Source organism: Amblyraja radiata, chromosome 1 (assembly GCF_010909765.2).
Source record: "Amblyraja radiata isolate CabotCenter1 chromosome 1, sAmbRad1.1.pri, whole genome shotgun sequence".
Classification (NCBI taxonomy): domain Eukaryota; kingdom Metazoa; phylum Chordata; class Chondrichthyes; order Rajiformes; family Rajidae; genus Amblyraja; species Amblyraja radiata.
Genome location: NC_045956.1, coordinates 69,017,355 through 69,043,212, shown reverse-complemented (window position 1 = coordinate 69,043,212; position 25,858 = coordinate 69,017,355). Strand labels below are relative to the sequence as shown.

Here is a 25,858-nt window from a genome sequence, read left to right as displayed (position 1 = left end):
TCCGCATATTTTCCGTTTCCTGCTCTCATGCCTCTCATTCCCCCCAGGCAGAACACGGATGAAGTTCCCCCGATCCTCACCTTTCACCTCATCAGCCTCTGCATCCACACCTTTCCACTTCCCACAAAGACCACTCTTTCCCTGACTCCTTTATTCTCTCAACCCACACTCCCCTCAGTCCACCATCACCCTCTCCCTATCTCCAGGCAACTACTCCCCACCCATTCACTAATCCTCACGCTTCCCTCCTCCCCACCATTACCCCACCAGTGCTCGCCTCAACTTCTGTCCACTCCCCTCCCACTCTCTGACCCCAACCCCCACGCTTGTCACGTCTTCACCATCCCCCCTGACTTCCCCATTTCCAATATGGAATGGTCTGTTCTCAACAGAGGCCTCACCTATGTTTCCCTGCACCCCACCTCAATGAGTTCTTGGTCTGCCACGACTTAGGGCTTTTCTTCCGTCACCTCCGCCTCCCTGCCTTTTTCTATGGGAAGGTATCCTCACCATCTCGTGTTGACCCCTTTCCCATCTCCACCGGTCCCCCTCCTCTTGGACTCCCCCGGACGGCCTTGTACCCTCTCAAGACCTTTTTATTTTCATCTGCTGGCATGAAATCAACCGTCTCAACTTTTCCATTCCCCTTATCTACTCTTAAATATAAAATTCTGAAAAAGGGTCTCATCTTGAAACGTCACCCATTCCTTCTCTCTAGAGATGCTGCCGGTCCCGCTGAGTTACTCCAGCATTTTGTGTTAATCCACCTAAGACTTGCCAACACTTTCCCCATCCCTTCACCTCACCTCTTTCTCCTGTAATCTCCGATCAACCACAATCAATCAAGAAAGGCCCAGACCAAAAATGTCATCCATCCATTTCCATCTTGACCCGCTGAGTTCCTCCTGCAGTTTGTGTTTTTGATCAATGAAATCAAATTGCTTTGCGTTCAACTTTCGACCCATGTGTTATCCCCACCATGTGGGAATAAATGGTATTGCAGGAAAGGGCTGGAAGTGAGATGTATTTCTGGAAAACCGTTTACTATTACTATTGAAACATTGCACAAACAAAAGCTCAATTAAACATCAAGGTATAAAAATGCAATTAATATGAGATTTAGATTTTCAATACTTAGTTGAGAATTTACTGGCAGAAGATTTAGAATAAAAAAGAAAAACGAGTGCCTTTTCCGGTTGGCTGCCGATGACTGGTGGTGCCCCACAGGTGGGACTGCTATTTTTCTAGGATTACTTGAGAGAGTGTGGGACCCCTCAAGAATCAAAGCGGGCAACGGTGTGGAGCCCATGTGATGGGCAAGGTCCTCAATGAGTATTGCTACTCTTTATTTACAGTGGAGAAAAACAGGAGGACGGAGGAACATGGAGCAGTCAATGGAAGTGTCTTGGGAGCAGTCGGTGTTATGGTCAAATAGTTGCTGAAGGTACTAATGTGTATGAAGGTAGACAAATCTCCAGGGCCTGATCAGATATATCCAAGGACATTGCGGGAATCTGGAGAAGAAGTTGTGGGGCCCTGGTTGAAATTTCTGAGTCGTCCTTAAATATAGGAGAGGTGCCAGAAAACTGGTTGGTTGCAAATGTGTGCCTCTGTTCAAGAAGGGCTGCAGGGAAAATGCTGGGAACTATAGGCCAGTGAGCTTAACATCTGTAATCAGAAAGTTATTGGAGGGCATTCTGAGGAATATGATATACGGGCATTAAGATGGGCAAGGAATGGTTAGGAATAGTCAGCATGGTTTTGTACATGGGAGATCATGTCTCACAAATCTGATTACGTTTTTTGAAGATGTGCCCAAAATGGTCGATGAGGGAAGAGCTGGTGTATATATGGGCTTCAGCAAAGCATTCAATGTTTCCACATGGTAGACTGCTCTGGAAGGTGTGATCGCATGGGATCCAAGGAGAGATAACTGAATGGATAGAAAATTGGTTTCATGAAAGGAAGCATAGGGTGATGGTGGAAGGTTACTTCTCGGACGGGAGGCCTGTGACTAGTGGTGTGCCTCAGGATTTGGTGCTGGGCCCAATGACAAGACTAAGGAGTTGGTGGTGGAGGAGAGGAACACCCCTGTCTCCATCAATGGTATGGATGTTCAGTTTACCAGGGAGTACCAGGGTGTACAAATACCTTGGAGTGTACCTGGACAGTAAACTGTACTGGTCCAGGAACGCTGAGGCTCTGTACAAGAAGGGACCGAGCTGGCTGTACTTTTTGAGAAGTCTGCGCACTTTCAACATCTGCAGTAAGATGCTGCAGTGTGAACTTCTTCGCTGCCATGTGCTGGGGCAACAGGGTGAAGGCTGAGGCCCCTCGCGGCCTACCAACTGGATTGGCGCGGCCTTATCTGCTGAGGACCGGACCAAAGCTTCAGCAGCGGTGCAGCACTGGATACATCGCAGAGTGGGCGATGCCCTACCTGGATCGCCTTTTGAAGTTCCGGAGTGTTGGGCCTGCTGGTTCATAGAAACATAGAAACATAGAAAATAGGTGCAGGAGTAGGCCATTCGGCCCTTCGAGCCGGCACCGCCATTCAATATGATCATGGCTGATCATCCAACTCAGTATCCTGTACCTGCCTTCTCTCCATACCCCCTGATCCCTTTAGCCACAAGGGCCACATCTAACTCCCTCTTAAATATAGCCAATGAACTGGCCTGAACTACCTTCTGTGGCAGAGAATTCCAGAGATTCACCACTCTCTGTGTGAAAAATGTTTTCCTCATCTCGGTCCTAAAAGATTTCCACCTTATCCTTAAACTGTGACCCCTTATTCTGGACTTCCCCAACATCGGGAACAATCTTCCTGCATCTAGCCTGTCCAACCCCTTAAGAATTTTAATCGTGGAGCTGTGGTTTGCAGAGCTTCCAGCGCGGGTGGCGCTGACTTCAACATTGCGGAGTCCTGGGATCCCTTTGCCGAGGGCCGCCAGCGTGAATCTCCGCCCAGCTCAGCCTGTGGAATTCGGGAGCCGTGGTCTCCGGTAGGAAGTGGCCGATTCGGAAGTCCAAGCCGCTAAGTATGTTCTCCCGTTCCGACGTCGGAGTTCCATCATCCGGTGAGTGGGAGTCAGCGAGGGGTTTGGGAGCCCCCCGACCACGGGTGAACAGAGGGCAACAGAGGAGGATGACTGAACTTTGGTGCCTTCCCTCACAGTGGGAAACGTTGATTCCGCTGTGTGGGGATGTTTATATTAAAGACTATCGGGTTCTGTGCTCTTTTTTATTCGTATGGGTGTGTGGTGACCACATATTTCACTGTGCCAATTGGCACATGTAACAAATAAATGTCTCTCGTGTCTCTTGTCACTCTTGATAGTGAAGATGAATATGAAAAATTGCAGCAGGATCTTTATCGATTGACCAGGTGGGCTGAGGAATGGTTGATGGAATTTAATACAGCAAAATGTGAATTGGTGCATTTTGGCAAGTCTAACATTGGTAGTGCCGACACAGTGAATGGTAGGACTCTGGGAGTGTTGTAGAGCAGAGGGATCTAGGAGTGCAGGTGCATGGTTCCTTGAAGATGAAGTCACAGGACGATAGGGAAATCAAAAAAGCTTTTGGCACATTGGCCTTCATCTGTCAAAATATTGAGTTTAAAAGTTGGGAGGACATGTTGCAGTTGTATGAGACATTGGTGAGGCCGCATTTAGAGTATTGTGTTCAGTTCTGAGCACCATGTTATAGGGAAGATGTTGTCAAGCTGGAAAGGGTTCAGAAAAGATTTACGAGGATGTTGTCAGGACTAGAAGGTCTGAGCTATAGGGAGAGGTTGATTGAGAAGGGGATGGGGGAAAGGGAGAGAGGGTGGAGAGGGAATGGGGAAAGGGAAGGAGGGGAGGGGAGGGGAGGGGGAGGGGAGAGGGGGAGGGGGTGGGGGAGGGGAGTGGAGAAGGAGAGAGGGAGGAGGAGAGAGGGGGAGGAAAGAGGGGGAGGAGAGAAAGGGGAGAGGTGGAGGAGAGAGCAGGAGGAAAGAGGGGGTGAGATGGAGGAGAGAGAGAGAGGAGAGAGTGGGGACTAGAGAGGGGGTGAGGTGGAGGAGAGAGGGGGTGGAGAGAGGGGGAGGAGAGAGGGGGTGGAGAGAGGGGGAGGAGTGAGGGGGTGGAGAGAGGGGGAGGAGTGAGGGGGTGGAGAGAGGGAGAGGGGAAGGACTTTTTACAGTGTTAAAATAAAGAACTGTTTCATTTGAAAAACAAAAGCATTCAAGAGTCTGTATGTCATAGACACTACAATGTTACCTAAAATGTAGTAATCAATAATTATGCAGTATTATACAGTATATAATTTATACTTATTTGTATAAATCTCATAATCATATTAACTTTATTGTACATTTTACAAAGATCCATTTCGAATTTTGTAGCTGGCTCATTGAGTTTTTATTGAAATAAATGTTGATTCACCATGTCAAATTCAAAGATTGCAAAGGGTGTGAAGCGCAAAAGAACTGCAAGCTGGTTTAAAGTTGAATGGTTTAACGAAATAGTGAAAACTGCTACACCAAAAGCTCATGAGGTCATATATTTGAACAAGAGTGCAGTGCGCACACACATTTGTAACAGCATAAAAAAATGCACAATATAACATTTCTGCGCAAATTAGAGGGAACATTGGATACAGGTCAGTGATCTATTTCTCTCCCACCTTAATATTATCTGAACTAAAAGCCCTGGTTAAATATATCTCTGTATCAAAAAAAATCAGCAGTTTTTGCATAATAAATAATATGTAATAAATAGCTAATTATGACAGACAGGAGCAAAGGCAGCTTTAAAATACATGCATGGAGGCTGATTTCCTGGAATTCACACGAGATGAAACACACGGGCTGTATCCTGCCAATGGACTTCCCTCACCTCTGCACACACCCGGGGGGAGGAGTCGATGAGATTGCAGCCTCCGCACTTCATAAATCTGGAAACTGAAACTTGAATCAGCTCCAGAAAGCCCTGAAGCTGCTATTTCATCATTCACAGGCAGTGAATTAATGAACATCAGTTGCTGCAGAAACTGCTCCATAAAAGTCTTAAACTGTAACTGTAACAAGAGTTATCAAAACTTACAGAACATTATGTTGGTCAATTAACCTGCGCTCCATAGAGTGCTGTGAACATTGACATTCACATGTAAATCCACTTTCCCATATATGGGTCGAGTGCGCAAAGTTGGGGGAAGTTTGAATAAGTTTCAGGGGGTAAAAACATAACTGAAGCTTTAAAGATTGTATCTTTGTCCTTGTTTACTGTGGTGGTGTTTAGCTGGTGATTCATGCTGACACATGCTGATTCATGCTCTGATCCTGTGGGGAACTATTTCACTCTCCACAGATGCTGCCTGACTTTCAGAGTATTTGCAATGTTTTCCATTGTTATCTGCAGAGGTTATAATTAGTGGATATTGGCTCCATCTTTGGAGTTTAGGCATCTTCAGGGGTAAATGCAGTTAATTCTAGAGGGTCTGTGTCATCTCTTTCTGCAGACATACCTGTGGGAAGTGTGGTCCATTTTAAACCTCCTGCCCTCATCACTGTGAGGATCACTGTTTGCCTGTTGTGCACTGGAGTGGCAAGGTGCTACTCCAGTGTTATCTTGATGTGGACTCTCTGCAGCTTAAGGCTATCTGAATCATTTACTAAAATCTGCCAGAGTTTGGTTAAAGTTGGGCCAAGCATGCACACCTTGTATTAGGTGGGAGAGGAGCACTTGTGGGGTAACAACATTGAAATAGATTCCCTGGAATAGAAAAACATTGATGATAAATCTAACCTCCATCACTCTCCCTATCTGAAGATCCTGGTGTTAAATTGAAATAGTTATTGATTCTTTGTGTTTGGTATATATTTTGTCTGTTGCTGAATGAAAAGATCAGGTTAAAAGTTCTCATATCTAATATTCACAAATACAAATCACAAATACATATCCACTGTTGTAACTTCTTACAACCTAAACATGACATTTAATAACCTGTAAAGATGCAGTTAAGATACCCAATGTTGCATACTTCTTCCTCTTTGTTCTCCCGCGGTCGAGGCGATCAAACCCCCCACAGCCGGCGATCAAAGCCCCGGTCGGGGTGATTGAAACTACCGCATCGGGGTAGTTGAAACCACGGCATGGAGCTCCAGAATAGGCCTCTTCTTACCAGAGACCGTGGGCTTCACGATGTTAAAGCTTCTTACCACAGCATCTATGGAGCGAAGGAATAGGTGAGGTTTCGGGTCGAGACCCTTCTTCAGACTGATGTGGGGGTGGGAAGAAGAAAGGAAGAGGAGGAGACTCCATCTCTTCCCGCCCCCCCACCCCCACATCAGTCTGAAGAAGGGTCTCGACCCGAAACGTCACATTCGCTCCATAGATGCTGACTCACCCGCTGAGTTTCTCCAGCATTTTTGTCTACCTTTTAGTGCTCCTTGGTTTGTTTTATGTGGGGTTGGAGGGATCGTAGCTCTAATCGCGGGGCCTGTGGACTTTAGTCAGTTATTAAAGATGGGATTCAGTTATTAAAGATGGGATAGCAGCACATTTGGAAAGTGGTGAAATCGTTGGACAAGTCAGCATGGATTTATGAAAGGTAAATCATGTCTGACGAATCTTATAGAATTTTTCGAGGATGTAGGAAAGGGTCAGCAGCGTGAAGTTCCTAGGACTCCACCTGTCAGATGACCTGATGTCCACAACCAACACCACAGCACTGGTCAAGAGAGCCCAGCAGCGACTACACCCTCTCCGAAGACTACGTAAAGCAGGTCTCCCCACTACACATCTACGAACTTTTTATAGGGGGACAATCGAGAGCACATTAACCAACGGCATCACTTCCTGGTTCGGGAGCTGCAAGGCGTACGAACGGCACCAACTTGACAGGATTGTGAAGACCGCCAGCAGGATTATTGGTGCTCCACTCCCTTTCTTGCTGGACATATACAGGAAGAGATGTATCAACAGAGCCATCTCCATCATCAAAGACCCCTACCACCCATCGCATCACATATTCTCCATCCTGCCATCTGGGAAGAGGTACAGGAGCATTAGCTGCAAAACCAGCAGGATGCTCCTCAGCTTCTTCCCGCAGGCTATAAGACTGTTAAACGGACTTTGCCCATTGCCAAAGTATCGCGCACCAACCACCAACCTGGACAGAGCCACTGTCGTGCCGCTGCCGATCGGAACGCCTGTTGATGTTTAGTTGAGAGTAGTGTTAAACTTGTTCATGATATATGTATTTTTATTTCCATTTATTTTTTACTGCACACTGAATGGACACTGGTTTGAGTAACGTTTTTTTGTTTCCTCTGGGTATGTGAGTACTCAGGAAAATAACAATAAAGATATACAATACAATACAATACAATACACAATGTAACTAGAAGGTGCAGGCTCGAAAGGCCGAATGGCCTACTCCTGCATCTATTTGCTATGTTTCTATGATGAAGGGTCTCGACCCGAAATGTCAACTATTCCTTCGCTCCATAGATGCAGCCTCACCCGCTGAGTTTTTCCAGCATTTTTGACTACCTTCGACTTTTCCAGCATCTGCAGTTCTTTCTTAAACAAGGAACACTAAAACATACTTTTAACGTACTAAAAATAACAAAAAGAACAGGCGGAGGAGGCGCTGTCCTGAACGGCTGCCTGTCCTGCAGCTGTCCGTTTTTTTCCCCTTCTTTTTATTATTTTGAGTTCGTTAAATGTACAGTCAGGGGGTCTAAATCTTTTATGTGTGGGGGGTGGTGGGGGGGAAGGGGGAAACTGCTTTTCTAAGTCCCTACCTGGTCGGAGGGGTTGCCTTCCTCCGAGCAGCGTCTTCGACCTGTCCTCGCGGCCTACCAGCGGGTCCTGGAGCGACGTTTCCCTGAGGACCTGGCCAGAACATCGGCGTTGGCGGCGGCGCGGAACGTTGGTGGCGGCGGCGGCGGCGCAGAACATCGGCTTTGGCGGCGGCACAGCGCTGGAGCGGCGGGCGATGCCTTTCCTGGGTCGCCGCGCTGGAACTCCGGTATGCTGGGACCGCCGAGGAAAACATCTTGGAGCCGCGGTTCTGCGGAGCGGCCAGCTGCGGCGTTGAACTTACATCTCGCCGAGATCACCAGTGTGCGGAGCTCCGTCTGGCGTGGTCTGTTGGCTTGGAAGCCGCAGGCTCCGGTGGGAAGGCGGCCGTTCCTGGCACCCCAAGCTGCTGAGGGTTCTCCCGACGCCGGAGTACCATCACCCGGCGAGAACATCGGGCGCCGTGGCGGCGACTGTGGAGGCCTCAATAGGCCCGACTATGGGTGGACAAAGGGATGGGGACTGGACTTTGTGCCTTCCCCCACAGTGGGAATCACTGTGGGGGGATGTTTTGGTGTTGAATTTCTTTGAATACTGTGTTGTATTTTATTAGTGTGCTGCATGGACATCAGAATTTCCCCTGAATAAGGGGATTAATAAAGTAAAAATCTAATCTAATCTAATCTAAAGGCCAAACAGACTGTTGGTGAGAAAGCCACTGCTCGTGAGTACACCCAGTCTGAGATAAGATTTAGTTTATTCTGTCAGTGATTGACCCAGACCTGCAATAATGCCCCCAGTATTTACCTCCCCATTCAAGGAAACCCCTCCTTGGCATCTGCCCTGTCACATCCCCTCAGAAACTGACAGGTTTCAATGGTATCAACTCACATTCACCTGTCCTCTGGTGCATTAGAACCATGATATTAAGAGGATTTATGGAAACATCTGTTCCTTCCTTTTACATTCACATAATTGTAACCCTTTGCACATTTGTAGTATTAAAATCCAAAAAGTCACCGTAAAGAATAACATGTGTAAACAAAGATATTTCATGAAAACCTGATCGAATGATCTGCATAACTATGAGAAATATCACTCTGAAGAATGTGTGAAACATTTTGCCAATTGTAGGAACAGCACCTCATATTTTGCTTGGGTAGCTTACACCCCAGCGGTATGAACATTGACTTCTCTAACTTCAAATAGCCCTTGCTTTCCCTCTCTTTCCATCCCCTCCCCTCCCCCTTCCCAGTTCTCCCACCAATCTTACTGTCTCTGACTACATTCTATCTCTGTCCCACCCACTCCTTTGCCATCAGTCTGAAGGGTCTCGACCCATTCTTTCTCTCCAAAGGTGCTGCCCATCCCACTAAGTTACTCCAGCATTTTGTGTCTAATTTTAAAATCTTAACTGTTTAACTGTTTGGTCAATTTATCTTCCATTTCTTTGTTTGCTGTTATTAATTCACCAGCTTCATTCCCCAGAGGCCCTAGTTTAAAATAGTTACCCTGTTCATATTTATATATCGAAACATTTTTCTGCATGATTGAAAACTACTTGCAAGTTTTCTCTCAAAATGTATATTCTGCTTGCTTCTGAGACTTTTAATGTTCTGCTGCTGGATCCCGGAAACATCCCAGTCCTTTGGCTGACTGCTTGTCCTTGACACTTTATATACCCCATGCTTCATGTTAGCATATTCCGTTACCTCGGGCTTGCTCCAGGGCTTTCAGTGAGTAGGGATGAGGCAGTGCATGCTGACATTTCACTGAAAGTGGGGATTGTATACAATGTTGAAACTATATTTGTGTCTGTGCATAATATGAAAACTTGCAGCATGGAAGCACTGTAATGAGCAGACTGTGAAAGGGAGAGCTGTTTCCTGGAAACCACCGGTTTAAGCTCCACCGTGTGGGCAGCACGTTCTCCTGAGCTGCGGGGTTTCCCCGTGAGTGAGGAGCAAAGCCCGGAACTGGATTATTCTTGCTTGAAACAAACTGTTTGTTCATTTTGCAGCATTCACTTTGTCAATGGTCTATTTTACACCTCTTTGGTAAAATCAATAATTTATGCCTCTGTCCCACTTAGGCAATTGTTTAGCCAACTACAGATGACTACGCTGTCACCACATGGTCATCGGGGTGTCACCTGTATGGTCTCCTCAGTCGCCAAAAGAGTCGTACCTTTTTTCTGGTCGCCGCTGGATTTTGAAATGTTCAAAACTTTTCAGCGACAGTCGGCGCCCATGGGCTTGACGCCAACAATCATAGCCTGACGTAGGTGCTGTCGCCAGGATGAGGTAGGTTGTCGCCAGGATGACGTAGGTGGTTGCCGGTGCTGACTTTGGTGAATTCCATTGGCAACTACCTACGTCAACCAATGTCAACCAGCACCAGGTACCGGCCACTGAATTGTCTTACCTTGTTGTAACTTGTCGTGGGTGGCCGTAGGTTGTCGTAGGTGGAAGTCCTATTGGTTGCCGGTTATCGGTAGCTTACCATAGCTTGACGTCGACTAGGAAGTAGGTTGTTGCAGGCAATGTCAATGACATTGTCGCAGGGGGGGGTCCTGTCGATATTTTTTCGGCGACCTGCTACGACAATGTCAGTCGCCGGCAGTTGCCGAAAAAATTGCCTAAGTGGGACAGGCTCATAAATCTTCTGAAGTCACACATAACTAATTCCACGCCCATTATGATAAACACCCGCGATTGTGAACCACACAAGTGCTGAAATATGAAACTGAAAGTGAAAGAAGGTTTGTCTGGAGCAGGGAAATTCCGTCGCACAGGACGTCAGAGAGTTTGACAACTTTCACTGCAGAAGAGGATGCAAATGAGAGAAGTGAATCCCCATAAATAGGAGCTGACTGGTCCTGTGCAGCAGAACTTGATTCAGCAGAGAGCTGTTGCATTGGGTAGACGATCCTTCAGCAGACATCTCATCAGCGACACAAAGTGGAAGATGGACAGAGCAGCCGGTGTGACCATCCTCATCCTCCTTCTGTGTGCCATCACTGCACAGGGTATGTTGAGATGTCTATACCTGTGGTTTATTCCTTATTGTACTGTAGCACAAAGTATGAGTATATGATTCCCTGGTTCATGTGCTGTTTAAAATGTGCAATGCAATTACACATCCAAGGGTGTTATATGCTCTTTACAATGTAACACTGATGTGTGTGAGAAACCTTTAAACTTTTAAAATTTGAATCAAAACTTTCTGTGCAATGCATGCATTTATATGGACAAAAACTGATTAGTGATAGTCAGCATGGTTCTGCCCGGTGGGCAGTTGAGTCAGGGACTATTGCAACGTTTAAGAAACATTTAGAACGAAACATGGACAGGTCAGATTTCGAGGGATTTGGACCAAACACAGGCAGGTGGGACTAATGTAGATGGGACATGCTGGCCGGTATGGGCAAGTTGGGCTGAATGGCCTGTTTCCATGAGTATGACTATTAATGCCAAACTGATCCAGCAACCTGACTGCAGAAGTAGAAGGAAATGCACCAGTGAACTGTGTTCAAACTGTATTTACAATGTTTTCCAGAATTGTAGCTGTTCTTTGGTATTTGATATTTAACTTCCAAATGAAAGCTCTAAATTTTTATGAAGGAGTTTGTGCAAGCACATAATAGGCCATGCATTAATTATACAATAAAGCTGCAGAAAGTACCAGAACATTTTGTAGATTTTACTGCCGTTGATTCCAGGATTAAATTTGAGTGAATGTAATCTTTCCGCAGGTTTTCCGAGTTTAGGATTTCAAGGACGGTGCCACTGCACTAGGACCAGATCTGTTTTTATTCATCCAATGTTCATCCGGAGCCTGAAATATATTCCAGGAGGAGCTCACTGTGAGACAGAGATAATGTGAGTAAATGAGTCAAAGCATCAACTTCAACCTTTCTCCATCTGTGACTGTGATGATGTGCACATTGAACTTCTGTGGAATATATTTTAAATATCACCTTCTCTTCACAGCATCACACTGAGAAATAAGAGAAAGGTGTGCGTGAATCCTGATGCTAAGTGGGTGCAGGCACTCATAAATGACAACAAAGGTCAGTGTTTCATGTTTACCAGACGTCAGCTGTGAATAAATGTAGATGCAGTGAATGTTTCCTCACCATGTCAGTCCGGTACTCCATGCTGGAGGGCACTGTCTGCTCTTTCCTGCTGAACATTGCCACCAATATTTGGCACAGGAGTACTCTCCCTGCACGTGTGACCCATACGCTGGAGTGCCAGCATGCTATTTGACTACGGTTTGCATCTGAGCTGAGCCTCTCACTCTCCTCACCCAACATTCATTGTTCATATCGAGCTTTAGTCACTGGAAGGCAGCCAAGTGCCAGAATGCTGGGTGCGGAGAAGGTGCAGGGAATAAAGGTTTGGGTAACTGGGTGGAGTAGCAATCACACAGAATGCTTCCTGCTGAATTTGTTATTACATTGAAACTTCCTTATTCCAAAATTCATCACACCCCTGTGTTGTGCCCCATAAATAGTGGAAAGGATAATAGAATGACATGAGGTTAGTTACATGTGCCAGGATATCCAGCATTTGACTTGCTCTTTTAGCAGGTGTATTTCTGTGGGTGTTCCAGTTGACTATTTGCTAAATTGTATTGGTGAAGAAACTGTAAGCAGTATTAAAGTAGATAATAAAAATTATTTCACTTTATTTCAGGTCCCAGAAAAGACAAATGAAAGATGAAGCTATAGTCTGAAGAATGCAACTCCGCGCCAGAATTACCTGACAGGGACAGAGGAAGATCTGCTCTATTTGTTTACTATCTGACATTGCCGTCTGATGGTTCATTCTAGAGTCTTCACTTCATTGACTTCTGTGGATAATTTCACTTCACTGTTCATCCTTTCAGTATAGGAGTAGAAAGGTTCTTCTGCAGTTGTGTAGGGCTATTGTAAGACCACATCTATAGTTTTGTGTACAGTTTTGGTCTCCTAATTTGAGGAAGGACATCCTTGTGATTGAGGCAGTGCAGCGTAGGCTCACGAGATTAATTCCTGGGATGGCGGGACTGTCACATGAGGAAAGATTGAAAAGACTAGGCTTGTATTCACTGGAGTTTAGAAGGATGAGGGGAGATCTTATAGAAACATGTAACATTATAAAAGGACTGGACAAGCTAGATGCAGGAAAAATGTTCCCAATGTTGGGTGAGTCCAGAACCAGGGGCCACAGTCTTAGAATCAAGGGGAGGCCATTTAAGACTGAGGTGAGAAAAAACCTTTTCACCCAGAAAGTTGTGAATTTGTGGAATTCCCTGCTACAGAGGGCAGTGGAGGCCAAATCACTGGATGGATTTAAGAGAGAGTTAGATAGAGCTCTAGGGGCTGGTGGAATCAAGGGACATGGGGAGAAGGCAGGCACGGGTTATTGATTGGGGACGATTAGCCATGAATGGCAGTGCTGGCTTGAAGGGCCGAATGGCCTCCTCCTGCACCTATTTTCTATGTTTCTATCTTACTATGATGCAGGACTTGTTTGCTCTTGTCACAATAACATGGTAACATCACAAGATAGTCTGCAATTGATTTGTAGTTCTCCATAATCATTTGGAGTTGGTTTCTAATCAATGAACTGAAACTGAAGTTATCTGTGGAAAATGATAAAAGAAATGAGTGCCAGTAGTTAATATTTAATATTAGAAGTCAGAAGAGTGGGAGGTGATGTTAGTTTTAGAATAGCATTTCCATGGACATATTGTTCATTTTGATCTTTGCCCACATGGAAATGCAGTGGATGGGATTGGCATGCGAAGAAGTTGGCTGAGTTCTCTGTTGGTCAGAAATTAAGGCTCATTAAACTACTTGAATAACATTTGCACCAGCTTGTCCCAGCTCCCCTAATCTCCCCTTACCCTAAACCTACACTCCCATGCCTGCATCCCTCATATGAGAACTTACTGGAGCCCATTCTGTTTTCACACATTACCTCCACAATCCCACATGTGTTATCAGCAATGGAGGGCTCATATATCAGGAAGTTATATCAGGTGCAGTGATCTCAGTTAGAATGTCGAAAATTAAAAAAATGTGAACATGTTTTTAATTTTACTGGAAGATATAGAGTAAAGTTGTATTGTTTCAACATTTCACATGCTTCTTTTCCCTGTTGAATCCTGTTCCTAGTCTGTGATATGCAGACAGGAATACTGCGGTCCAAATCTGTTTATTTCAGTTTGAATGAAAACATTATTTTTATTGAAATACAAGTGTTTACAAGTGTTGTTGGTGCCCATTTACATTAGTGCCTATTGACCATTTTAACTGACGCTGTGGAATTTTCTCTGTAAAATGTCAGACTAAGATCTATCCAAAGTCTGAAGATGCAAATTCACTGCAGATGTGATTTTTATGTAAAATACTTGCATTTTAGAAATTGGTGCTGCTAATAGTGTGATTATTATTGGAGGAAATGGAATTTGTAAATAGGAATAATGTCTGTACACTGATTAATAGAAATATTTTGTTGTGGAAGATTGTTCACTGACTGAATTTAGTTGACCAAATGACATATCTCGACATTTGATGTTTATAAATTTTGTTGACCATTCCACAAATGTATATAAGAAAGTAAAATAAACTGGATTTCTCATGTCAGTGGGATTTCATGGAGTTTCTACAACTCACAACATGCAACACAAGCGGTCTGGACAAGTGCTGGTCCTCACCCTGAGAGAACCACACAGCAAAGTGGAAGCAGTAACACCGCATTTGTACAAACATTGATTTAATCCAAAGCTTTATACAATGATGATAGAAGGATTTGGGAGGGGGGTAGCCAGTGGAGGTACACAATCCGAAGAATGATCCAAAACAAAATGCATAATGTGAGTTTTGGATGGTCAAACGAGGATTTGTCTCTTAATTCTAAGTGTGCACCTGTGTGTGTGTGTGTGTACACATGTGTCTGGTGTCAGTTACATGTCTGCTCCACATGTGATGACTGATTCCTGTGTAGTGGTCCTTGGACTCCAGATGTCGTGGTCCCCTTGCTACTGAAGTCCTTGTGGTAGCTAGTGAAACCTGGAAAGTCAGCATCCTGGTAGACAGTCCCAAATGCCACTCTGCTATCATAGCTTGGGAAAGATGATGCTTTGACCACATCATCACACTGGGAGAGGCACAGTGGGCAGGAATGGCGAGTTTAAAGAACAAGACCGTACCTACATCCTGTTCTCCAGTGGAAAAACAGAAGTAGAACCACTGTCCTGGGCTTACGTAGCCCTGGACATCCTGACTACTGATGCTTGTCTGTATGGAGTTTGTCCCCGCAATCTGCATGGGTTTTCTTCAGGAAGCTCCGGTTTCCCCCACACTCCAAAGACGTACAGGTTTTTATGTTAACTGGCTTGATATAAATGTAAATTGTCCCTAGTGTGAGTAGGATAGTGTTAGCGTACGGGGATCGCTGGTCGGCGTAGACTCGGTGGGCCGAAGGTTCTGTTTCCACGCTGTATCTCTAAACTCTAAACTAAACTAAACTCCAAGCGGCAAAGAGCACAACTTAACGCAGAAATCATAAGAGGAGAGGAACGTCGGGTCACGGGCGTGCAGAGGCCTGGGGATTACCACCGCTTATCTGGATCAGGGTTGCTCCACTACTTCAGGCATGCGGACTTTAGACTGTTCTTTCTTCTTTGGAAACTGCGCCAAAATATGGTGACTGTGCATTTGTGGTTGTGCAAAAGAATTTCACTGTGCTGTGCATGCGTGACAATAAAGAAGCATTGAACCATTGAAGAGAATGCGAGAATATGAAGCAAAAGATAAAGTGCTGGAAGAACTCAGCAAGTCAAGCAGCAGCTGTGGAGAGAATGGACAGACATTGATTCTGATCGGGACCATTGTTCAAACTGATCTTCAGCCTGAAAAAGGGATCTGACCTAAAAAATTGTCTGTCCATTCCCTCCACAGATGGTGCCTGACCAACTGAGTTCCAGCAGCTATTTATTTCTTACTCAGGAACACTGCCTTCAAGGATTGAGCTTCAACATCAAGAGCGACTCAGCATAACCCAGAGGGGTCTTCCTGTTGTCTGCAACAGGAAAAGTCACCCCAAGGTTGATCTGAATTGGAAATGAAAATCAAAACAACCATTGATGTTGTAAATCTGAAATAAAAATAGAACATTTTAGACAATAGACAATAGAAAATAGGTGCAGGAGTAGGCCATTCGGCCCTTCGAAACAGCACCACCATTCATTGTGATCATGGCTGATCATCCTCAATCAGTACCCCGTTCCTGTCTTCTCCCCATATCCTCTCACTGCACTATCTTTAAGAGCCCTATCTAGCTCTCCCTTGAAAGTATCCAAAGAACCGGCCTCCACCGCCCTCTGAAGCAGAGAATTCCACACTCACAGCAGGTCAGGCAGCATCATTGGATGAGAAAGGGTTCTGGCAAAGGGTCATTTCAGAAGTTCATACGTTATGGGAGCTGAATTAGGCCATTTGCCTTTAGGCCTGTCGGCCCATCAAGTCTACTCTGCCATTCAATCATGGCTGATCTATCTTTCTCTCTTAACCCCATTCTCCTCGTATATCCTCCTCTTCCCAGCTGTGAGTGAGGAAATTATAGATTTATTCATGTACTAGACCGAGTGCAGACCTGTTGGGTCTGTTCCCCCAACGTGCAGTTGAGGGGGGGGGGGAGCTGCTCTATCTGCGGGGAGAGGGCGAGAGGAAGGAGAGGATGGGGGAGAGAGGCGAAGGAGGGGGGGGGGGGTTGTAGCGGTCGCTCTCTCCAACTCCAGGCTCTGCTCGAGCCCAGGCAGCAGGCTCCCCACCAGGCATGGACTGGAGGGGGGCCACGGGCGGGGATAGACCTGAGGATGCCGAGTGAGGCGGCGGGCGGGCGGTCGTGGAACCGGGCTTTGCCCGCAGCGGCAGTATCCGGAGAGGGAGAGGGAGAGAGGGAGAGAGGGAGAGAGGGAGAGAGGGAGAGAGGGAGAGAGGGAGAGAGGGAGAGAGGGAGAGAGGGAGAGAGGGAGAGGGAGAGGGAGAGGGAGAGGGAGAGGGAGAGGGAGAGGGAGAGGGAGAGGGAGAGGGAGAGGGAGAGGGAGAGGGAGAGGGAGAGGGAGAGGGAGAGGGAGAGGGAGAGGGAGAGGGAGAGGGAGAGGGAGAGGGAGAGGGAGAGGGAGAGGGAGAGGGGGAGGGAGAGGGAGAGGGGGAGAGGGAGAGGGAGAGGAGGAGAGAGGGAGAGGGAGAGAGGGAGAGGGAGAGGGAGGGAGAGAGCGAGGGAGAGAGAGGGAGAGACGGAGAGAGAGAGAGGGCAGAGACAGAGAGAGGGGGGAGACAGCTGGCGGTCGTGGGGCGGCTTCTTTCGGCTGTTTTAAAATGGCGTCTTTGAGGCGAGAGGCGGGCGCCAGCAGCCGTTATGGTCGCTGACCAGCAGGAGGCGACAAAATGAGTGAGTGGGGGAGGGTGGGGGGAGAAAGATTTTATTAAAAATGTGTACATAAACACGACAAAATTTAATCAGGAGTGGATACTTGGAATGAAAAGTGAAATCTCTACCGAAATGGAACAAATCTCGGCGTTTGTGCGTGGTGTTGGCGTAACAACGACTCAAAGGCTGGCACCCACAAGACAGGCAGAAACACACACAGCCACACACACACACACACAGTTTTAAATATAGATAGATAGATAGATAGATAGATAGATAGATAGATAGATAGATAGATAGATAGATAGATAGATAGATAGATAACTGAACCTCTTCACGGCTGTGTTTCAGAAAGTCAAGGACTCCTAGATCCATGTGTCTGGAGATGAGTTGATATGGATATGGTGTTGAAGACAGAGCTATAGTTGATAAATAGTCCAGACCTTTGAATTCTACCTTTGCCGCATCATCTCCCAATGCTGTTCTGCAGTGCACTGTGGCAGCTTCAAGAGGCAACTTACCATCACTTTCACAAAGGAAATTATGGATGGGAAATAAACGTTGGCCTTGTCATTGACACCCACAGTCCAAAAATTAATTTTTGGAAAACATTCTATTCATCTGTTCTGGGTTTCTGGAGAGAAGATTCTTCAGGAGGGTGAACCCTGGAAAGCATCTGGACCTGAAGTTGTACCTCAGTCCGTTCTAAAAACCTGCATGGACCAACTGGCTGGAGTTTTTGCGGACAGCTTCAACCTCTCAATACTGAAGTATAATGTTCCCACCTGCTTCAAGACGGCGTTAATAATACTGGTGCCCAAGAAAAGTATGGTTACATGCCTCAATGAATACCGAATGGTGGCAGTAACATCCATGGTGATGAATTGCTTTGAGAGGTTGATTATGGCCCATGTCACCTCCTACCTCAGCAAGAACCTGCACCAACTACAATGTGCCTATCGCCACAATAGATCAATGGGAGATGCAATCTCACAAGCTTTCCACTCTGCACTGGATCACTTGGACAATAAAAACACATACGTCAGTTTGGCGTTCAATATCTTCATCTCGTCCAAACTTTATACTAAGCTCAGGGAACTGGGTCTCTGCGAATCCCTCTCCATCACTCTGCAATTAGATTGTCAACTTCCTCATAAATAGAACACACTTGTATGAATTGGCAACAACATTTCCTCCTCGATAACCATCAGCATAGGAGCACCTCAAGGCTATGGTCAGCCCGCTGCTCCATGCACTCATTACCTATGAGTGTGTGGCCGGCCACAGTGCGCACCAAGGCAGCCACATTCGCCTGGCAGTGTGTCTCTGGCTCCTTTGCCTGCCGTGGTGCGCACACGGGCTGGTCGTATCGTATGTCCCCCTGTCCGTTTCGTGCCTCCGGTTCTTGGGGGGGGGGGTCCTGTGGTGGTTCCTGGGGAGTAGGCTACTCCCTGGTTCATCCCCCTCGGCACTTGATGGACTGGTCTGGGGGAGGCTTCCAGCTACGGAGATTAGAGCAGGGACTTTTGGTGCGATACCAGTCTTCAGCCTCTCACTGATGCGGAGAGTAGTATGCTGTGCTCATTAAAGCCTCTACAGAATTTGCCTGGCTCCTCACCTTCATTCCGGGCTCTCTCACGCACCCGCTACACCATCTTTGTTGGAGACAGAGCTATAGTTGATAGCCGCTCGTCAGGCCACTTGGGCTTTTGCCAAACTCCGGCAGGTAGCTGGCCATGGAACCAGCCTGGAGTGGGTTCGCGGCTCATCCGCCAATCGACCGTGAAGACCTGGAACCGGAAGGAGGAGAGAGTCGGACCGGCAGATGCTGGACAAAGAGCAGTAGATAGTGACCCAGGGGGTGGGGGGTCTTACCTCCCGTACTTTCAAGGTCGACTGTGGGAAGTGCCTCTCTGGGGTGCAAAGGCTGAAGGACCGGTGAAGAGTGAAGACCGTATGGGGAGAAGCGGTGGGCCAAGGATGGGCTGCAGAGAGGCGGTCGGGCCACCGAGAACAACAGGGGACTTGGCAAAGGGTGGGTGGCACAGAGAACAAAGAGGTACCTGGTTGGGGGTGGGGGGCTGCTGAGAACAAAGAGGTACTATCAGGGCTATAATGAGCACTTTGTAATTGTTTTGGCATTTGATACATGATGACTCTTTGTATAAAACAAAGAATTTCACTGTACCTAGGTACACGTGACAACAAAGTATTATTGAATTGAATTGAATGAGTGCCAGCAGTTCAACGAGCATTCACAGTCAGTGAATGGATGTTTATCATCTCCAATCCAATGTGGCAGTAAATAATGAACTGAAGGAGATCTGTATTAAGATGCAGACTGCTTGGGCCACCAATACTGAGAAAACCAATTTACTTCCTGGGTTCTCTGCAGAGCTCGATCTTTGTTATTGACATATTTTTAAAGGAATCCAGTTAGATGGTGCTTAAAATGCATCCATCTTTGCAATCAGGACAAAATAGTTATTTGATGGTAAATTAATTCTTTTAAAATGTAGCACAGGAAAATATTATAAACCAGAGGAGGCGCTGTCCTGAACGGCTGCCTGTCCTGCAGCTGTCCGTTTTTTCCCCTTCTTTTTTATTATTTTTAGTTCGTTAAATGTATAGTCAGGGGGTCTAAATCTTTTATGTGTGGGGGGTGGTGGGGGGGGAAGGGGGAAACTGCTTTTCTAAGTCCCTACCTGGTCGGAGGGGTTGCCTTCCTCCGAGCAGCGTCTTCGACCTGTCCTCGCGGCCTACCAGCGGGTCCTGGAGCGACGTTTCCCTGAGGGGACCTGGCCAGAACATTGGCTTTGGCGGCGGCGCAGAACATCGGCGGTGGCGGCGGCGGCGCAGAACATCGGCGGTGGCGGCGGCGGCGCAGAACATCGGCTTTGGCGGCAGTGCAGCGCTGGAGCGCTATTGCGGTGCGGGCGATGCCTTTCCTGGGTCGCCGCGCTGGAACTCCGGTATGCTGGGACCACCGAGGAAAACATCGTGGAGCCGCGGTTCTGCGGAGCGGCCAGCTGCGACGTTTGAACTAACATCTCGCCGAGATCACCAGTGTGCGGAGCTCCGTCTGGCGTGGTCTGTTGGCTTGGAAGCCGCAGGCTCCGGTGGGAAGGCGGCCGTTCCTGGCACCCCAAGCTGCTGGGGGTTTTCCCGACGCCGGAGCACCATCACCCGGCGAGAACATCGGGCGCCGTGGCGGCGACTGTGGAGGCCTCAATAGGCCCGACTATGGGTGGACAAGAGGATGGGGACTGGACTTTGTGCCTTCCCCCACAGTGGGAATCACTGTGGGGGGATGTTTTGGTGTTGAATTTCTTTATGAATACTGTGTTGTATTTTTATTAGTGTGCTGCATGGACATCAGAATTTCCCCTGAATAAGGGGATTAATAAAGCATTTATCTATCTATCTATCTATCTATCTAAACAGCAACCAAGAGAAAGGGAAGCATTTTCTGACATTGGATGGACTCTTAAAGCTGAGATGTAGGAATCCCCAGGCTTTCTCGTGCTGTAGGTCAAAGAAAGTTGTGTTTGAATAGAGCGTATCGACTATTTGCATCACGGCCTGGTTTGGCAACTCGAAGGAATAAGGATGAGGAATAAATGAGATTACAATGTGGTAAATCATGGGTTTGGTTTGTTTATTATATTAGCCATTGAGTACTGTTTTACAAACCTGTTGTGCTGCCTCTGTAAGTAAAAATGTCATTGTTCAGTTTCGGTACATATGACAATAAAACACTCTTGAATCTCTCTTCAACATAAGAAAGTAATTTTACCAGTGACATCAGTAATGAATGTCAGCAGTTTAACAAGTGTTCACAGTCAGTGAATTTTCTGTTATCTGTTATCTTCAATACAATGTGGCAGTAAGTAATGAACTGGTCTGCATTAAGATGTAGTCTGTGTTGGCCACCAATACTAAGAAAACCACTTCACTTTCTGGGATCTTTGCAGAGCTCCATCTTGTTAAGTTTAAGAAATAACTGCAGATGCTGGAAAAATTGAAGGTAGACAAAAGTGCTGGAGAAACTCAGCGGGAGAGGCGCTCCAGCATTTTTGTCTACCTTCCATCTTTGTTAATGTCATTTTGTTAAACCAATTCATTTAGATTGTGATTAGAATGGGCCCTTTGCAATTTGGACAAAATACGTTTGCAACTTACAACCTCCAGCGATATGAATATCTATTTCTCATATTACAAGTAATCCTTGCATTCCCTCTCACTTTGTCCCTCCCCCTCCCGAGACGTCTGCTAGTTTCACTTATCCCTTCATTTCACCTCTGCCTTAGCCAACAAAGGATCATTGTGGGCTCTTTGGCCATCTGCACCATCTCTGCTTGGTTCTGTACTTTTTCCTACCTCTAGTTTCCCCTCTCCCCTGACTCTCAGTCTGAAGAAGGGTATCAACTCCACCTATTCCTTTTCTCCAGGGATGCTGCCTGACCCATTGAGTTACCCCAGCAATTTGTGTCTATCTTCAGTGTAAACCAGCATCTGCAGTTCCTTCCTACACAAAATAGTTGCTTGATGGTTAATTAATTATTTTTAAATGTAACAGAGAGAAAGGGAAGCATTTGATGAAATTCAAGGCAATCTTGAAGCTGAGGTGTGGGAATTCCCTGGCTGTCATTTGCTGATGTTTAAGAAATTTGTGCTTATCCAATAAATGTATCAGGACGTGATCCTATGAGGAAAGCTCGGATGATGGAGTTAAACCTTCACTTTCACTAATTGTGGGGACAAATATTAAATTCTAATTTGCCAGTTCTGCTGAATATCAGTCCAGGACATATATTTGGACAGACTCTGTCTCTCCATTGCTGGAGAACAACTGACAGATTACAGAGGGGGACCAGGGATGATTAGAATGGTTCTTTTCACTCCTGCATTCCTGTTCTCTTATATTTCACAGAGATAGCTGTGGACAGCAACAAAGTTCCTCAATGGGTGAACCTTAGCACCTTTTGGCATTTGGCTGCAGGTCAAACCTTATGATTTATTTCTCCTCCACATTAATTCCAGAAGCCAGAAGCCGTGGAGGCCAAGTCAGTGGATGTTTTTAAGGCAGAGATAGACAAATTATTGATTAGAACGAGTGTCAAGGGTTATGGGGAGGAGGCAGGAGGAAGAGATCAGCCATGATTGAACGGTGTAGTAAACTCGATGGGCCGAATGGCCTAATTCTACTCCTATAACCTGTGAACTTGTGAGGCCACTGGTTAAATCTATTTCTTTATCAGTAAAAGGATAACAGTATCCATCATAAAGTTTGAGAACGCTTTTTAGAAGAAGGGCACGAATGCAATTGGTTAGGTTAAATGTGAAACAACCTGTTGATAGGTAATCTGGTTGTTGTTTGACCATTTATTACTGAATTAGGGCCACACAAGGTCAAATCAGAAACTAACAGGGAAATGCTTTCTCTATTAGACCCATTTCTCTCAAAGATAAAATTACAAAACAATACAATACAATAATACTTTATTTGGCCAATTATGTTTTGCAGCATTCAAGGAATTTAATTTGCCAAGTCAGTCATACAAATAAAAATCAACAGAACACACAAAATACATTTTAACATAAACATTCACCACAATGACTCCTCCACATTCCTCACTGTGATGCAAGGCAAAAAAAGTTCAATCTCTTCTGGGGAAAATTCTGGGGTCAGTTATTAAAGATGGGATAGCAGCACATTTGGAAAGTGGTGAATTCATTGGACAAAGTCAGCATGGATTTATGAAAGGTAAATCATGTCTGACGAATCTTATAGAATTTTTCGAGGATGTAACTAGTAGAGTGGATAAGGGAGAACCAGTGGATGTGTTATATCTGGACTTTCAGAAGGCTTTCGACAAGGTCCCACATAAGAGATTAGTATACAAACTTAAAGCACACAGTATTGGGGGTTCAGTATTGATGTGGATAGAGAACTGGCTGGCAGACAGGAAGCAAAGAGTGGGAGTAAACGGGGCCTTTTCAGAATGGCAGGCAGTGACTAGTGGGGTACCGCAAGGCTCAGTGCTGGGACCCCAGCTATTTACAATATATATTAATGATCTGGATGAGGGAATTGAATGCAACATCTCCAAGTTTGCGGATGACACGAAGCTGGGGGGCAGTGTTAGCTGTGAGGAGGATGCTAGGAGGCTGCAAGGTGACTTGGATAGGTTGGGTGAGTGGGCAAATGCATGGCAGATGCAGTATAATGTGAATAAATGTGAGGTTATCCACTTTGGTGGCAAAAACAGGAAAGTAGACTATTATCTGAATGGTGACCGATTAGGAAAAGGGGAGATGCAACGAGACCTGGGTGTCATGGTACACCAGTCATTGAAAGTAGGAATGCAGGTGCAGCAGGCAGTGAAGAAAGCAAATGGTATGTTAGCATTCATAGCAAAAGGATTTGAGTATAAGAGCAGGGAGGTTCTACTGCAGTTGTACAGGGTCTTGGTGAGACCACACCTGGAGTATTGCGTACAGTTTTGGTCTCCTAATCTGAGGAAAGACATTCTTGCCATAGAGGGAGTACAGAGAAAGTTCACCAGACTGATTGCTGGGATAGCAGGACTTTCATATGAGGAGTTACGATGAGGGATTACGTGAAGAACCCGCTCAGTGCGCAGGCGCGGCATACTTCCAAGCAGCGGTGTGGAATCACAGATGGACACAGTTATTTGAAGTAAACATAGTAAAGATAAGGAGACATCAATTTATTAGTTTGATCCATATAATGAGGGTGGGAGCGGAGGGCACGTAATCCCTCATCGTAACTCCTCATAAAATACAGATCAAACTTCAAACTGGTAAGTTCTCGTTTAATCTTACTATTTTACTTCGGAGTCACGTGAGTGACTACGTGAAGATTTCAAAGCTCTGTGATTTCAAACCGTGTAACAGTTTCATTTCACTCACTGCCGAAGTTCTTGAGGGAGGAAGTGTTATCGTAATCAACCAATGAGTCTATTTGTAGAAAAACACAATGGTATTTTTTAAACAATAACAACAAAGAATTAAGTTGCTCCCCTGGACTTAAATTAAATATTTGCAGTTCGTAAATCTTTACTGCAAATAAACCAGGTTTTGCCAACGGCTTATTATAACATTTCTGAACGGGCTTTTCCCCCCCCCCACCATCCTGCTGTAGCCAGGATGTGGTCTATAGGCATGTCCATTCTTTTGCCGTCGACATGGATGCTGCCCTGGTGGAATAAAATTTGTACATGTTAGTGTTTATCCCAGCAGTTTCTAGCACCTGCTTGAGCCATCTCGCAATGGTTTGGCTCGTCACCCGACCATAAGGTTTTTGTGACTGACCCACAAGGCTTTTCATCTCCCTCGAATATTTTGGTTGTGTCTATGTAGGATAGTAGGTGGGTCATGGCACATAACCGTGGTTCTAGTGGGTAAGCCACGATTGGATTAGGTGTTCCTGGTCTGCTCTGTTTGATCAGTCGCTGGATAACGAGAGATCTGGTCTGGAGCTGTGATCATGTTGTCCAGTCGCAATAGGTGTAGTGACTGGACCCTCTGAGCGGATACAAGTGCCATCAACATGAGCGTCTTTAGTGTAGCTTGCTCGAGGCCGAGGGATCTGGCTGGTGGCCATTCCCTGAGATATGTCAGGACCACACTGATATCCCAAATATGGGTATACCTGGGCTTAGGGCTTGATATTGTAAATGCCCTTCATCAGTTTTAAAACCAGTGGATGGGATCCAATCACCTGTTGTCCTGGCGCTGGTTTGAGATAAGCAGAAAGAGCACTCTGCGCTGTTGATGGCACTGTAGCTGATCCCTACATCGTGGTGTAGATAGGCCAGGAACTCCAGTATGTTGGTGGCTGTGGCTGTTGCGTATGTTGTCCCTGTTTCCTGGCAGTACTTCTCCCTTTTTTGATGCTGGTTAAGTACTGCCTCTTGGTGGATGTTCGAAGGGATGCCGACATGGTGGTGATGGTTTGTTTGGACAATCCCAGTTCCAGGTAAGGTTCAAACTTGCAACCCAGGCGTTTAATTTTCTCATGGCATGGGTGTTTAGCTTACCTGGTAGATAAGTAGCTGATAGCCAAATATGTCTTTCGACACACCATTGCCAAATCATGTTGACCAATTTGTCGCATGACAATGATTTTATGCCACCCATATGGTTAATATAGCCATCACCGTAGTATTTATCAATTTGTAACCGAACATGCAAGTGCTGCATATTAGATACATATGCTTTTAAACGATAAAAGGTGACCAACATCTCTAGATAGTTAATGCCCAGTGTAAGTAGTAATGATGACTCTAGGTTAGTCCATCTACCACCTGTGCTGGATATGGAGTTAGTCGCTCCCCAGCCTTGAGCACTGGCATCTGTTTGAATAACTAAAGTAGGGTTAGTGATAACAATAGGGCTGAAACTATGCCAAACGTTTTCTGCCCACCACTGTAGCTCTGATATTGCTTCAGTGGGTAATTTCATGACACGATCATAGTGACCTGTATGTCGCTTTATTGCCTGTACCTTTGCTCTTTGTAAATTTTTGATAGTGCATAGGTCCGAATTGTGTAGCCGGAAATGCTGCTACCATTTCCCCAATTACTCTTGCTACTTGTCGAATAGTTGGTCGCT

At 45.9% G+C, this 25,858-nt stretch overlaps 1 protein-coding gene across 3 annotated transcripts in view; it reads left to right on the top strand.

The window, feature by feature from the left end:
- Nucleotides 1-10,697: 10,697 nt before the first annotated feature.
- Nucleotides 10,698-25,858, top strand: part of LOC116975042 (interleukin-8-like) — a 43,861-nt gene continuing 28,700 nt past the window's right edge. Inside the window, exons 1-4 of one of the 3 annotated variants that reach the window (XM_033023711.1) lie at nt 10,698-10,818; nt 11,545-11,671; nt 11,783-11,862; nt 12,491-12,820. In XM_033023711.1, the coding sequence (XP_032879602.1) occupies nt 10,758-10,818; nt 11,545-11,671; nt 11,783-11,862; nt 12,491-12,510 (288 nt within the window). In that variant the 5' untranslated portion in view covers nt 10,698-10,757 and the 3' untranslated portion in view covers nt 12,511-12,820. Of the gene's footprint in view, nt 10,819-11,544; nt 11,672-11,782; nt 11,863-12,490; nt 12,821-12,873; nt 12,878-25,858 lie in introns of those variants that run through there. The other 2 variants (XR_004412519.1, XR_004412520.1) reach the window with 2 other exon arrangements.